At 55.2% G+C, this 15870-nt stretch overlaps 1 protein-coding gene across 24 annotated transcripts in view; it reads right to left on the reverse strand.

Moving 5' to 3' along the window:
• LOC132341324 (fructose-bisphosphate aldolase A) overlaps positions 1 to 8055 on the reverse strand; it is a 29785-nt gene extending 21730 nt beyond the window's left edge. For 2 of the 24 annotated variants that reach the window (XM_059872795.1, XM_059872794.1), the window contains exons 1-3: positions 7304 to 7651; positions 5744 to 5877; positions 1193 to 1317 (exon numbers count right to left, since the gene is read on the reverse strand). In XM_059872795.1, coding sequence (XP_059728778.1) covers positions 1193 to 1317; positions 5744 to 5877; positions 7304 to 7381 — 337 coding nt within the window. In that variant the 5' untranslated portion in view covers positions 7382 to 7651. Of the gene's footprint in view, positions 1 to 681; positions 750 to 858; positions 927 to 1192; positions 1319 to 5743; positions 5878 to 7303 lie in introns of those variants that run through there. The other 22 variants (XM_059872787.1, XM_059872786.1, XM_059872790.1 and 19 more) reach the window with 22 other exon arrangements.
• Positions 8056 to 15870: the final 7815 nt, after the last annotated feature.

A 15870-nucleotide genomic window follows, 5' to 3' on the forward strand; every position in this document is an offset into this window, starting at 1 on the left:
CCCCAGTCCCTCCCAGTACATCCCAGTATATCCCAGTCCGTACCAGTGGACTCATCAGCAGCCAGGATGCCCTTGCCGGGCGCCACGATGCGCTGGGCGATGGCCGCCAGTCTGTCCCAGTGCATTCCCAGTCTGTCCCAGTCCATTCCCAGTCTGTCCCAGTCTGTCCCAGCCCATTCCCAGTCTGTCCCAGTGCATTCCCAGTCTGTCCCTGACCATTCCCAGTCTGTCCCAGTATATCCCAGTATATCCCAGTCCGTACCAGTGGACTCGTCGGCAGCCAGGATGCCCTTGCCGGGCGCCACGATGCGCTGGGCGATGGCCGCCAGCCTGTCCCAGTCCATTCCCAGTCTGTCCCAGTGCATTCCCAGTCTGTCCCAGTCCATTCCCAGTCTGTCCCAGTCCATTCCCAGTCTGTCCCAGTCTGTCCCAGCCCATTCCCAGTCCCTCCCAGTATATCCCAGTCCGTACCAGTGGACTCATCAGCAGCCAGGATGCCCTTGCCGGGCGCCACGATGCGCTGGGCGATGGCCGCCAGCCTGTCCCAGTCCATTCCCAGTCTGTCCCAGTCCATTCCCAGTCTGTCCCAGCCCATTCCCAGCCTGTCCCTGACCATTCCCAGTCCGTTCCCAGCCCATTCCCAGTCCCTCCCAGTATATCCCAGTCTATCCCAGTCCGTACCAGTGGACTCGTCGGCAGCCAGGATGCCCTTGCCGGGCGCCACGATGCGCTGGGCGATGGCCGCCAGCCTGTCCCAGTCCATTCCCAGTCTGTCCCAGTCTGTCCCTGACCATTCCCAGTATACCCCAGTCCATTCCCAGTCCCTCCCAGTACATCCCAGTATATCCCAGTCCGTACCAGTGGACTCGTCGGCAGCCAGGATGCCCTTGCCGGGCGCCACGATGCGCTGGGCGATGGCCGCCAGCCTGTCCCAGTCCATTCCCAGTCTGTCCCAGCGCATTCCCAGTCTGTCCCAGCCCATTCCCAGTCTGTCCCAGCCCATTCCCAGTCTGTCCCAGTCCATTCCCAGTCTGTCCCAGTGCATTCCCAGTCTGTCCCAGTGCATTCCCAGTCTGTCCCAGTGCATTCCCAGTCTGTCCCAGTGCATTCCCAGTCTGTCCCAGTCCATTCCCAGTCTGTCCCAGCCCATTCCCAGTCTATCCCAGTATATCCCAGTATAACCAGTCCGTACCAGTGGACTCATCAGCAGCCAGGATGCCCTTGCCGGGCGCCACGATGCGCTGGGCGATGGCCGCCAGCTCCTTCTTCTGCTCGGGGGTCAGCGCGGGCACGGGGGGTGACATCCTGGCGGTGGCACTGAGGGGACGGCGGTGACGTCACAGGGGTGGCCGTGACGTCATCGGGCACACCTGTGCTGGGGGAGGGGCAGGGAGATGGCCACACCCCGGGGGGGGGAACCTGGAAAGGGAGGGAGGGGCACTGGGAGGGACTGGGAGCACTGGGAGGGCACTGGGAGGGACTGGGATTGAACTGGGAGGAGACTGGGAGGGACTGGGATTGAACTGGGAGTGAACTGGGAGGGACTGGGAGGGACTGGGAGGGAATTGGGGCTACTGGGAGGACACTGGGAGTGAACTGGGAATGAACTGGGAATGAACTGGGAATAGATTGAGAGTGACTGGGAGGGACTGGGAAAGGTCAGAGAGCACTGGGAAGGGACTGGGGGTACTGGGAGGGACTGGGGAGCACTGGGATGGCACTGGGAATGAACTGGGAATGAACTGGGAGTGACTGGGAAAGGTCAGAGAGTACTGGGAAGGGACTGGGGGTACTGGGAGGGACTGGGGAGCACTGGGATGGCACTGGGAATGAACTGGGAATGAACTGGGAGGGGACTGGGAGGGGACTGGGAGTGACTGGGAAAGGTCAGAGAGCACTGGGAAGGGACTGGGGGTACTGGGAGGGACTGGGGAGCACTGGGATGGCACTGGGAATGAACTGGGAATGAACTGGGAGGGAACTGGGAGGGACTGGGAAAGGTCAGAGAGCACTGGGAAGGGACTGGGGGTACTGGGAGGGACTGGGGAGCACTGGGATGGCACTGGGAATGAACTGGGAATGAACTGGGAGGGGACTGGGAGTGACTGGGAAAGGTCAGAGAGCACTGGGAAGGGACTGGGGGTACTGGGAGGGACTGGGGGCACTGGGATGGCACTGGGAATGAACTGGGAGGGGACTGGGAATGACTGGGAAAGGTCAGAGAGCACTGGGAAGGGACTGGGGGTACTGGGAGGGACTGGGGAGCACTGGGATGGCACTGGGAATGAACTGGGAGGGGACTGGGAGGGAACTGGGAGTGACTGGGAAAGGTCAGAGAGCACTGGGAAGGGACTGGGGAGCAGCAGGGGTGAACTGGGAGGGACTGGGGACACTGGGAGGAGATAAGGAGAGCACTGATAAGGACTGGGGACACTGGGAGGGGACTGGGGACACTGGGAGTGCTCTGGGAGGGGACTGGGGACACTGGGAGGGGACTGGGGACACTGGGAGGGGACTGGGAGGGGACTGGGGACACTGGGAGGGGACGGGACACTGGGGACACTGGGTGGGGACTGGGGACACTGGGGACATTGGGAGGGGACTGGGGACACTGGGAGTGCTTTGGGAGGGCACTGGGGACACTGGGTGGGGACTGGGGACACTGGGAGGGGACTGGGAGGGGACTGGGGACACTGGGGACACTGGGAGGGGACTGGGGACACTGGGAGGGAACTGGTGACACTGGGGACACTGGGAGGGGACTGGGGACACTGGGTGGGGACTGGGAGGGGACTGGGGACACTGGGAGGGGACTGGGGACACTGGGAGGGGACTGGGGACACTGGGGACACTGGGAGGGGACTGGGGACACTGGGGACACTGGGTGGGGACTGGGGACACTGGGGACACTGGGAGGGGACTGGGGACACTGGGGACACTGGGTGGGGACTGGGGACACTGGGGACACTGGGAGGGGACTGGGGACACTGGGGACACTGGGTGGGGACTGGGGACACTGGGGACACTGGGAGGGGACTGGGGACACTGGGGACACTGGGAGGGGACTGGGGACACTGGGTGGGGACTGGGGACACTGGGGACACTGGGTGTGGACTGAGAGGAGACTGGAGAGAACTGGCGAGAACTGGGAGGGACTGGGAAGTGAACTGGGGGCACTGGGAGGGGACTGGGAGGGGACTGGGGACACTGGGAGGGCACTGGGGGGGGACTGGGGACACTGGGAGGGCACTGGGGGGGGAGAACCCCGGGATTTGAGGGGGGAACAAAAACCTGAGGAATTTTTGGGAGGAACACGGAGACTGTGAGGGGAATCCCCAGGATTCCGAGGGGAAACCCCAAATTCTGAGGGGAAAAAATCCAAATTTTTGAGGGGGAAAACCCCAGGATTCTGAGGGGAAACCCCCAAATTCTGAGGGGAAAAAATCCAAATTTTTGAGGGGAAACCCCCAGGATTCCGAGGGGAAACCCCAAATTCTGAGGGGAAAAAAATCCAAATTTTTGAGGGGGAAAACCCCAGAATTTTGAAGGGAAACCCCCAAATTCTGAGGGGAAAAAATCAAATTTTTGAGGGGGAAAACCCCAGGATTTTGAGGGGAAACCCCAAATTCTGAGGGGAAAAAATCCAAATTTTTGAGGGGAAAACCCCAGAATATTGAGGGGAAACCCCAAATTCTGAGGGGAAAAAATCCAAATTTCTGAGGAGGAATCCCCAGGATTCCGAGGGGAAACCCCAAATTCTGAGGGGAAAAAATCCAAATTTTTGAGGGGGAAAACCCCAGGATTTTGAGGGAAAAACCCCAAGACTTGAAAAGAAAAAACCCCAAAATTTTGAGGGGAAACCTCCAAGATTTTTAAGGGAAAACCCCTAAAATTTAGAGGTGAAAACCCCAAAATCTGAAAGGGAACCCTCAAGATTTTGAGGCCAAACCCCCAAGATTTCAAGGGAAAAAATGAAAATTTTAAGGGAAAACCCCCAAAATTTTAAAGGAAACCCCAAGATTGAAACTGAAAACCCCAGAATTTTGAGGGAAAAACCCCAAAATTTTAATGGCAAAACCCCCAAAATCTGCAAGGGAACCCTCAAGATTTTGAGGGGAAATCCCCAAAATTTTAAGGGAGAACCCCAAGATTTTGAGGGGAAAACTCCAGGATTTTGAGGGGAAAACTCCAGGATTTTCAGGTAAAACCCCCAAGATTTTGAGGGGAAAATCCCCAAAATTTTGAGGTCAAAATCCCAAGATTTTGAGGGGAAAAACCCCAAAATTTTGAGATGAAACCCCCAAAATCTGAAAGAGAAAACCCCAAGACTTTGAGGGGCAGACCCCAAGATTTTCAGGGAAAACCACCAAAATTCTGAAGGGAAATTCCTGAAATTTTGAAGGGAAATCCCTGAAATTTAAAGGGGAAAACCCCCAGGATTTTGGGGTAAAAACCCCCAGGATTTTGAGGGACAACCCCCAGGATTCTGAGGTAAAACCCCAGGATTCTGAGGTAAAAACCCCAGGATTTTGAGGTAAAAACCCCCAAGATTTTGAGGTAAAAACCCTCAAGATTTTGAGGGACAACCCCCAAGATCTTGAGGTGAAACCCCCAGGATTTTGAGGTAAAAACCCCAAGATTTTGAGGGACAACCCCCAGGATTCTGAGATAAAAAACCCCAAGATTTTGAGGTAAAAAAACCAAGGATTTTGAAGTGAAAACCCCAAGATTCTGAGGTCAAACCCCCAAGATTCTGAGGTCAAACCCCCAAGATTTTGAGGTGAAACCCCCAGGATTCTGAGGTAAAAACCCCAAGATTCTGAGGTCAAACCCCCAAGATTTTGAGGTGAAACCCCCAGGATTCTGAGGTAAAAACCCCAAGATTTTGAGGTAAAAACCCCCAAGATTTTGAGGTAAAAACCCCCAAGATTTTGAGGCGAAGCCCCCAAGATTTGAAAGGCAAAACCCCCAAAATTTTGAAGGGAAACCCCCAAGATTTTTCAGGGGAAACCCCCAGGATTTTGAGGTGAAACCCCCAGGATTTTGAGGTGAAACCCCCAGGATTCTGAGGTAAAAACCCCCAAGATTCTGAGGTAAAAACCCCAAGATTCTGAAGTAAAAACCCCCAGGATTCTGAGGGACAACCCCCAGGATTTTGAGGTAAAACCCCCCAGGACTTGGAGGTAAAAACCCTCAGGATTTTGAGGTGAAAATCCCAAGATTTTGACGGACAACCCCCAAAATTTTGAAGGGAAACCCCCAAGATTTTTCAGGGGAAACCCCCAGGATTTTGAGGTAAAAACCCCAAGATTTTGAGGGACAACCCCCAGGATTCTGAGGTAAAAACCCCCAGGATTTTGAGGTAAAAACCCCAGGATTTTGAAGTGAAAACCCCAAGATTCTGAGGTGAAACCCCCAAGATTTTGAGGTGAAACCCCCAGGATTCTGAGGTAAAAACCCCAAGATTTTGAGGTAAAAACCCCCAAGATTTTGAGGTAAAAACCCCCAAGATTTTGAGGCGAAGCCCCCAAGATTTGAAAGGCAAAACCCCCAAAATTTTGAAGGGAAACCCCCAAGATTTTTCAGGGGAAACCCCCAAGATTTTGAGGTGAAACCTCCAAGATTCTGAGGTAAAAACCCCAAGATTTGGAGGTAAAAACCCCCAAAATCCGCAAGGGAATTTCTGGGACAGGAAAAGCCCAAAGCGGAGAGAGAAGCCCGGGCTGCTCTCGGGGACACGCACCGAGTGTCCGGGAGTGTCCGGCGGTGTTCGGGAGTGTCCGGGAGTGTCCGGCGGTGTCCGGGAGTGTCCGGCGGTGTTCGGGAGTGTCCGGCGGTGTCCGGGAGTGTCCGGGAGTGTCCGGGAGTGTCCGGGAGCTGCAGGAGCCGAGCCGGGAATGGCCGAGGGAGCCCCGAACCCGGGAAGGGCCCCGGGCCCGCCCCGCCCCCGCCAAGGGCGTTTCAAGGGGAGGAGGAGGAGGAGGAGGAGGAAGGAGGAGAACGGGAAAAGCACCGGGAAAGCACCGGGCAGGGGCCGCTCCCCTCCCCCGCCGCCTTTGGAACCCCAAATCCGCCTTTGGAGTCATCAAAGCCGCACTTTGCACCCCAAATCCGCCTTTGGAGTCATCAAAGCCGCACTTTGCACCCCAAATCCGCCTTTGGAGTCATCAAAGCCGCACTTTGCACCCCAAAGCCGCCTTTGGAGTCATCGATTTCGACTTTGGAACCCATAAATTCGACTTTTACATCTCAATATCTGCCTCTTGGACGCCAAATCTGAATTTTGCACCCCAAAATCGGCTTTTTGAAGCCCAAAGTGTGACTTTTGCACCCCAAATCCGACTTTTTCACCCCCAAATTGGACTTTTTCACCCCCAAATCCGCCTTTAGGACCCCCAAATTCCCTTTTTCCACACCAAATTCAACTTTTTCACCCCAAATTCACCTTTTGCACCCCAAGTTCGCCTTTTCCACCCCAAAACCTGCCTTTAGCAGCCCCAAATTTGACTTTTCCACCCCAAAATTCAACTTTTTCACCCCAAAATTCGACTTTTGCACCCCAAATCCGACTTTTCCACCCCAAAATTCAACTTTTCCACCCCAAAATCTGCCCTTAGCCCCCCCAAATTCGACTTTTTCAACCCCAAATTCCCCTTTCGCACCCCAAAATTTGACTTTTCACCCCAAATTCGACATTATCACCCCCAAATCCACCTTCTGTACCCCAAAATTCGCCCTTTTCTCCCCCAAATCTGCATTTTTCACCCCAAATGCCACTTTTCTACACCAAAATTCAAATTTTCACCCCAAAATTTGACTTTTTTACCCCAAAATTTGACCTTTTGCTCCCCAAATTTGAATTTTTCACCCCCAAATCCACGTTTGGAACCCCAAATTTGACTTTTTTCACCCCAAAATCCACCTTTGGTACCCCAAAATTCCCCCCTTTTCACCCCAATTTTGACTTCAGCACCCCCAAATTCATCTTTTTCACCCCAAAATCTCCCCTTTTCACCTCAGAATTTCCCCCCCTCGTCCCAAAATCTGCATTTTTCCCACCACAAACTTCTCCAGCCCCCCCAAATCTTCATTTTCACCCCAAAATCTGCAGCCAGACACCAAAGTCTGATTTTTTTACCTCACAGTTTTATCCTCACAGCCCCATATTTGCCTTTTCACCCACAAATTTGCACTTTTACCCCCCAAATCTGCATTTTTTTACCCCAGAATTTCCTCCCACGCCCCCAAATTTGTCTTTTTTACCCCAAAATCCACCCCAGACCCCAAAATCTGCACTCCTCACCTCAAAATCTGCTCCTTCCCCCTCAGGATTTCCTTCCAACAGCCCAAATTTGCATTTTTTAACCTCAAAAATCTGCATTTTTACCTCAAAATCTGCTCCCTTTCCCTCAGAATTTTCTCCCAATCCCCAACATCTGCCCCAGATCCCCAAATCTGCACTTTTCACCTCAAAATTTGCACTTTTCACCTCCAAATCTGCACTTTTTTACTTCACAATTTCCTCCTACACCCCAAAATCTGCCTTTTTCACCCCAAAATCTGCTTTTTTGCCTCAAAATCTGCACTTTTTACCTCAGGATTTCCTCCCACATCACAAAATCTGCCCCCCCATCCCAAAATCTGCACTTTTCACCTCAAAATCTCCAATTTTTTCCCCTCAAGATTTCTTCCCAATCCCCAAAATCAGCTATTTCCACCCCAAAATCCACTTTTTTATCTTAAAATCTGTATTTTTACCTCAAAATCTCCACTTTTTACCTCAGGATTTCCTCCCACATGACAAAATCTGTCCCCCATCCCAGAATTTGCCATTTTCACCTCTAAATCTGCACTTTTCACCTCTAAAACTGCACTTTTTTCCTTTAGGGTTGCCCTCTGACCCCAAAATCCGCCTTTTCCACCCCAAAATCTGCTTTTTTTATCTCAAAATCTCCACTTTTTACCTCAGGATTTCCTCCCACATCACAAAATCTGCCCCCCATCCCAAAATCTGCACTTTTCACCTCAAAATCTCCAATTTTTTCCCCTCAAGATTTCTTCCCAATCCCCAAAATCAGCTATTTCTACCCCAAAATCCACTTTTTTACCTTAAAATCTGTATTTTTGCCTCAAAATCTCCACTTTTTACCTCACGATTTCCTCCCACGTGACAAAATCTGTCCCCCATCTCAGAATTTGCCATTTTCACCTCTAAATCTGCACTTTTCACCTCTAAATCTGCACTTTTTTCCTTCAGGGTTGCCCTCTGACCCCAAAATCTGCCTTTTCCACCCCAAAATCTGCTTTTTTATCTCAAAATCTCCACTTTTTACCTCAGGATTTCCTCCCACATCACAAAATCTGCCCCCCCATCCCAAAATCTGCACTTTTCACCTCAAAATCTCCACTTCTTTCCCCTCAAGATTTCCTCCCAATCCCCAAAATCAGCTATTTCCACCCCAAAATCCACTTTTTTACCTTAAAATCTGTATTTTTACCTTAAAATCTGCACTTTTTACCTCAGGATTTCCTCACCTGCAACAAAATCTGCCCCGGATCCCAAAATCTGCACTTTTCACCCCAAAACCTGCACTTTTCAACTTCAGCATTTCCTCCCAATCCCCAAACTCTGCCTTTTTCACCCCAAAATCCGCCTTTTCCCCCCAAAATCCGCTTTTTTACCTCAAAATCTGCACTTTTTACCTCACCATTTCCTCCCACATCACAAAATCTGCCCCTGAGTCCAAAATCTGCACTTTTCACCTCAAAATCTGCAGTTTTTAACTTCAGCATTTCCTCCCAATCCCCAAAATCTGCCTTTTCCACCCTAAAATCCACTTTTTTACCTCAAAACCTGCGCCTTTTTCCCTCACGACTTCCTCCAACCGCCCCAAACGCTTCCCCAGAGCCCCAAAATTCGCCTTTTTCCCCTCAAATTCCGCCCTTTCTGCCCAAATTCCGCCTTTTCCAGCCCAACCTCAGCCTCTTTTCCCTCACAGTTCCCCGCCCGGCCCCAAATTCTCCCTTTTTCACCCCAAAATCTGTCCCAGACGCCAAAATCTGCTTTTTTAACCTCAAAATCTGCTCCTTATACCTCAGGATTTCCCTTCACTCCCCAGAACCTGCCCCCCATCCCAAAATCTGCACTTTTCACCTCAAAATCTCCACTTCTTTCCCCTCAGGATTTCTTCCCAATCCCCAAAATCAGCTATTTCCACCCCAAAATCCACTTTTTTACCTTAAAATCTGTATTTTTACCTCAAAATCTCCACTTTTTACCTCAGGATTTCCTCCCACATGACAAAATCTGTCCCCCATCCCAGAATTTGCCATTTTCACCTCAAAATCTCCACTTTTCACCTCTAAAATTGCACTTTTTTCCTTCAGGGTTGCCCTCCGACCCCAAAATCTGCCTTTTCCACCCCAAAATCTGCTTTTTTACCTCAAAATCTCCACTTTTTACCTCAGGATTTCCTCACCCACCACAGAATCTGCCCCACATTCCACAATCTCCACTTTTCACCTCAAAATCTGCACTTTTCACCTCAAAATCTCCACTTTTCACCCCAAAACCTGCACTTTTTAACTTCAGCATTTCCTCCCAATCCCCAAACTCTGCCTTTTTCACCCCAAAATCCGCCTTTTCACCCCAAAATCCGCTTTTTTTACCTCAAAATCTGCACTTTTTACCTCACCATTTCCTCCCACATCACAAAATCTGCCCCTGAGTCCAAAATCTGCACTTTTTACCTCAAAATCTCCACTTTTCACCTCAAAATCTGCAGTTTTTAACTTCAGCATTTCCTCCCAATCCCCAAAATCTGCCTTTTCCACCCCGAAATCCACTTTTTTACCTCAAAACCTGCGCCTTTTTCCCTCACGACTTCCTCCAACCGCCCCAAAAGCTCCCCCAGAGCCCCAAAATTCGCCTTTTTCCCCTCAAATTCCGCCCTTTCTGCCCAAATTCCGCCTTTTCCACCCCAACCTCAGCCCCTTTTCCCTCACAGTTCCCCGCCCGGCCCCAAATTCTCCCTTTTTCACCCCAAAATTCCGCCCTCTCCCCCGCCCCCACCTGGGCTCCGCAGCGACGCTCGCGGGGCGTGGGCGGGGCTTACGGTGGTGACGTCACCGCGCGCCCGCCCCGAGTGGGCGGAGCCTTAAAAGGGCAACGCCGCGAGCTGAGTCACGGTGGGGCCCACCAGGGGTTTTGGGGTCCCGGGGGGATTTTGGGGGGTCCTGAGGGGATTTTGGGGGGTTCTGAGGGGATTTTGGGGTTTTTCAGGGGTTACCCTGCGAGTTTTGAGGCGCCTCAAGGGTTTTGGGGTTCGGGGGGAGTCGTTTTTGGGGTACAGGGGGGAGATTTTGGGGGGTCCCGGCTCAATTTTGGGGCGTCACTTTTGGGGTTCGGGGTAATTTTTGGGGTTCGGGGGGCTCCGTTTTGTGGTTTTGGGGTCACTTTGGGGTTTCTGGGGGGATTTTGGGGGTCCAAGGGGCAGTTTGGGGGTTCAGGGTGGGATTTTTGGGGTTCGGGGCCATTTTTGGGGTTCGGGGGGGGTCACATGCGAGAGTCAAGGGGGAAATTTTTGGGGTTCTGAGTCAATTTTGGGGTCCCAGAGGGGATTTGGGGACAAACCCGGGGAGATTCTGGGGTCCCAGGGGGGATTTGGGGACAATCCCGGGGGGATTTTGGGGTCCTGAGGGGATTTGGGGACAATCCCGGGGGGATTTTGGGGTCCCAGAGGGGATTTGGGGACAAACCCGGGGGGATTTTGGGGTTCCTGAGGGGATTTGGGGACAATCCCGGGGGGATTTTGGGGTCCCAGAGGGGATTTGGGGACAATCCCGGGGGATTTTGGGGTCCCTGAGGGGATTTGGGGACAATCCCGGGGGGATTTTGGGGGTCCTAGAAAGGATTTGGGGACAATCCCGGGGGGATTTTGGGGGTCCTAGAAAGGATTTGGGGACAATCCCGGGGGATTTGGGGGTCCTGAGGGGATTTGGGGACAATCCCGGGGGATTTTGGGGTCCCAGAGGGGATTTGGGGACAATCCTGGGGGGATTTTGGGGTGCCAGAAGGGATTTGGGGACAATCCCGGGGGATTTTGGGGTCCTGAGGGGATTTGGGGACAATCCCGGGGGATTTTGGGGTCCTGAGGGGATTTGGGGACAATCCCGGGGGGTTTTTGGGGTCCTGAGGGGATTTGGGACAATCCCGGGGGGATTTTGGGGTCCTGAGGGGATTTGGGGACAATCCCGGGGGGATTTTGGGGTCCCTGAGGGGATTTGGGGACAATCCCGGGGGGATTTTGGGGTCTCAGGGGGGATTTGGGGACAATCCCAGGGGATATTGGGGTCCCCTGAGGGGATTTGGGGACAATCCCAGGGGATTTTGGGGTCCCTGAGGGGATTTGGGGACAATCCCCGGGGGATTTTGGGGTGCCAGAAGGGATTTGGGGACAATCCCGGGGGATTTTGGGGTCCTGAGGGGATTTGGGGACAATCCCGGGGGGATTTTGGGGTCCTGAGGGGATTTGGGGACAATCCCGGGGGGATTTTGGGGTCCTGAGGGGATTTGGGGACAATCCCGGGGGGATTTTGGGGTCCCTGAGGGGATTTGGGGACAATCCCGGGGGGATTTTGGGGTCCTGAGGGGATTTGGGGACAATCCCGGGGGATTTGGGGGTCCTGAGGGGATTTGGGGACAATCCCGGGGGGATTTTGGGGTCCTGAGGGGATTTGGGGACAATCCCGGGGGGATTTGGGGACAATCCCGGGGGGATTTTGGGGTCCCAGGGGGGATTTGGGGACAATCCCGGGGGATTTTGGGGTCCTGAGGGGATTTGGGGACAATCCCGGGGGATTTTGGGGTCCCTGAGGGGATTTGGGGACAATCCCGGGGGGATTTTGGGGTCCCTGAGGGGATTTGGGGACAATCCCGGGGGGATTTTGGGGTCCCTGAGGAGATTTGGGGACAATCCCGGGGGATTTTGGGGTCCTGAGGGGATTTGGGGACAATCCCGGGGGGATTTTTTGTGTCCTGAGGGGATTTGGGGACAATCCCGGGGGATTTTGGGGTCCCAGAGGGGATTTGGGGACAATCCCGGGGGGATTTTGGGGTCCCTGAGGGGATTTGGGGACAATCCCGGGGGGATTTTGGGGTCCTGAGGGGATTTGGGGACAATCCCGGGGGGATTTTGGGGTCCCTGAGGGGATTTGGGGACAAACCCGGGGGATTTTGGGGTCCTGAGGGGATTTGGGGACAATCCCGGGGGATTTTGGGGTCCCTGAGGGGATTTGGGGACAATCCCGGGGGGATTTTGGGGTCTCAGAGGGGATTTGGGGACAATCCCGGGGGATTTTGGGGTCCCAGAAGGGATTTGGGGACAATCCCGGGGGATTTTGGGGTCCTGAAGGGATTTGGGGACAATCCCGAGGGGATTTTGGGGTCCTGAGGGGATTTGGGGACAATCCCGGGGGATTTTGGGGGTCCTGAGGGGATTTGGGGACAATCCCGGGGGATTTGGGGACAATCCTGGGGGATTTTGGGGTCCTGAGGGGATTTGGGGACAATCCCGGGGGATTTCAGGGGATTTTTGGGGGATTTTAGGGAATTTTTGGTTTCTCTCTCCCTCCCAGGCAGATTTTGGGATTTTTTGGGGGGATTTTGGGGTTTTTTCTCCCTCCCCAGGCAGATTTTTGGGTTATTTCGGAATATTTTGGCTCTCCCTCCATCCCAGACGGATTTTGGGGTTATTTCGGAATATTTTGGGTTCTCTCTCCCCCCCAGGCGGATTTTGGGTTATTTTAGGATTTTTCAGGTTCTCCCCCCCCCCAATCGGATTTTGGGGTCATTTCGGGGTTTTTCGGGGCTCACTCACCGTGGGGTGTCCTGGGGGCGGCGCGGGGGGCTCCGGGGGGCTCCCCCTTATATCGAGGGGACCCCTCCCCTCCCCCCCCCCCCCCCCCGTGACCTTCTCGGGTCCCCTTTGCCCTTTCGGGAGCCCAAAATAGCCCCGCCCGCCCCTCCCCCACCCCCGCGCGCCCGCCGTGGCCGTGGGGGGAGGGGTAAGGCCGCCCCTCCCCCACCCTTGGCCATTTTAGGGTTCCCCCCCCCCCCCCCAATTTTTGGGACTCTCCCCCCATTTTTGGGACCCCCCCCCCCCCCCCCCCAGTTCCTCGATTTTGGGACCCTCCCCCACCCATTTTTGGGGTTTCCCCCCCCCCTTTTACCCCTCCCCCACTTGGGGGTGCAATCCCCCCGCCCCTTTTTGGCCCCTCCCCCCTCAGGTCGGGACCCTTCCCCAAATTTTTGGGATCCTAAATTTGGCCCCTCCCCCCCCTTTTAGGACCCTCTTTCAAATTTTGGGGCCCCTCCCCCTTTTTGGGACCCCCAGTTTGACCCCTCCCCCCTTTTTGGGGACCCCCCCTCAAATCTTGGGGCCCCTCCCCATTTTGGGTACCCTGAGTTGAGCCCCTCCCCCTTTTTGGGACCCCCAATTTGGCCCCTCCCCTTTCCTGAACCCCCCAATTTTGGCCCCTCCCCCTTTTGGGAACCCCCAATTTGGCCCCTCCCCTTTTGTGAACCCACAATTTTGGCCCCTCCCCCTTTTTGGAACCCCCAATTTGGCCCCTCCCCTTTTGTGAACCCCCAATTTTGGCCCCTCCCCCTTTTGGGACCCCCCAATTTGGCCCCTCCCCCTTTTTGGAACCCCCAATTTGGCCCCTCCCCTTTTGTGAACCCCCAATTTTGGCCCCTCCCCCTTTTGGTACCCCCCAGTTTGGCCCCTTCCCCTTTTGGAGACCCCAAATTTGGCCCCTCCCCCTTTTCTGAACCCCCAATTTTGGCCCCTCCCCCTTTTGAGACCCCCGCCAAATTTGGCCCCTCCCCCATATTGGGACCCCGAATTTAGCCCCTCCCCCTTTTTAGGACCCCAAATTTTGAGGCTCCTCCCCCTTTTTGGAACCCCAATTTTGGCCCCTCCCCTTTTTTAGCCCCCCATCTTTGGACCCGCCCCCTTTTTGAACCTCCAAAATTGGCCCCTCCCCCTTATGAGACTCCCCAAATTTTGCCCCTCCCCCTTTTTGGGACCCCCCCCATTTGGCCCCTCCTCCTTTTTGGGTCCTAATGAGGGGGCGTGGCCTCGGTGGCGTGAGGGGCGGAGCCTCCTCCCCTTTCCTGTCCGTCAACATTAAAACCTCATTAATATTCACAACCGCAGCCTACTTAACCGTTAAAATTCATTAATATTCATAAGCCCAGCCGGGTTGATCGGTATTATGCTAATTACCACCTCGTGGCCACGCCCAACTCTTAAATATTCAACAAAACGCCGCCGTCGCCATGGCGACGCCTCCCCGCGCGTTCTCATTGGCCGCCCGCCATCAAACCCCGCCCTACTCCTCTCAGCCAATCAGCGCCGCCGGCACCGCCCCCGCTCTGCCCCGCGACGCCTCCTGATTGGCTGCCGGGCTCGGCCAATCAGCGCGCGCGCCGTTCCCGCCGTTGCCGTGGGGGCGGCACCGCCCCCTGGGAGGGGGGGGGTGGGAGCGGCCCTCATGGAAATCCACGCAAATTTATGCAAATGAGCGGCGCCGGCGCCGCGCTGAATATTCATGAGGCGCTGAGGGAGGCCGCAGACAGCCCCGGGTGTCGGTGAGAGGGAGATTTATGCAAATTAAGGGGGTGGGGACATGGGGCGGGGCGTCGGGGTTGGAGCCTCTCCTTGTTAGAAAGCCACGCCTTTTTGATGACGTCATCAATAGCCCACGCCCCGGCAGCCACTTATAGACCATGGCTGCTGACCAGACCACGCCCCTTATTCATTTACAAACCCCGCCCCTCATTCTGAGCTGACACCTCTTCATCTTATATAAGCCACGCCCCTCACCTCGAAGCCACGCCCACTCAGACAGCCTTAACTCCCGCTATTGACTCCTCTCCTAAGCCCCGCCCCCTCCTACAAGCCACGCCTTCTTAATCTCTCCCCACTGCCCTTCCCTTTCTCCCCACCCCCCTGGCCCCTCCCCCTCCATCCCCTCCCCCTTGAAGTCCTTTACCAAAACCCCGCCCCCTCCCCAAGCCCCACCCCCTCCACTGACGCCCAATGTCTCTGAGCCTTCCCCTTGGCCACGCCCCCAAACCCCTAAACCTCGCCCTCCTCCAGCCCCACCCCTTCACCCCCATTGGCCACGCCCATAACCCAGTGAAACCACGCCCCTTGTTAAGCCCCCCCATTCATTCCTGTTGCCCCTCCCCTTTCCCCTTGGCCACGCCCCAAAATCCCCCTATACCCCGCCCTTCCCCAAGCCCCGCCCCTCCCGTCCCGGTGTCACTCCGGTGCCTCCTGGCCCCGCCCCCTCTGTCTCCATCCCCTTGGCCACGCCCTTAATCCCCTAAGCCCCGCCCCTCCATCCATTCCCGGGGTCCCTCCGGTGTCCCCTTGTCCCCCCTCCCTTAGCCACGCCCCAAACCCCCTTAACCCCGCCCTCTCAAGCCCCGCCCCTCCCTCCCGGTGTCCCTCCCGGTGCCTCCTTGTCCCACCCCTTTGGCCACGCCCCTAAGCCCATAAGCCCCGCCCCTCCCTCCCGGTGTCCCTCCCGGTGTCCCCTTGTCCCACCCCTTTGGCCACGCCCCAAACCCCCTTAACCCCGCCCTCTCAAGCCCCGCCCCTCCCTCCCGGTGTCCCTCCCGGTGTCCCCTTGTCCCACCCCTTTGGCCACGCCCCTAAGCCCATAAGCCCATAAGCCCCGCCCCTCCCTCCCGGTGTCCCTCCGGTGTCCCCTTGTCCCACCCCTTTGGCCACGCCCCAAACCCCCTTAACCCCGCCCTCTCAAGCCCCGCCCCTCCTCCCTCCCGGTGTCCCTCCGGTG

Source organism: Haemorhous mexicanus, chromosome 38 (assembly GCF_027477595.1).
Source record: "Haemorhous mexicanus isolate bHaeMex1 chromosome 38, bHaeMex1.pri, whole genome shotgun sequence".
NCBI lineage: Eukaryota > Metazoa > Chordata > Aves > Passeriformes > Fringillidae > Haemorhous > Haemorhous mexicanus.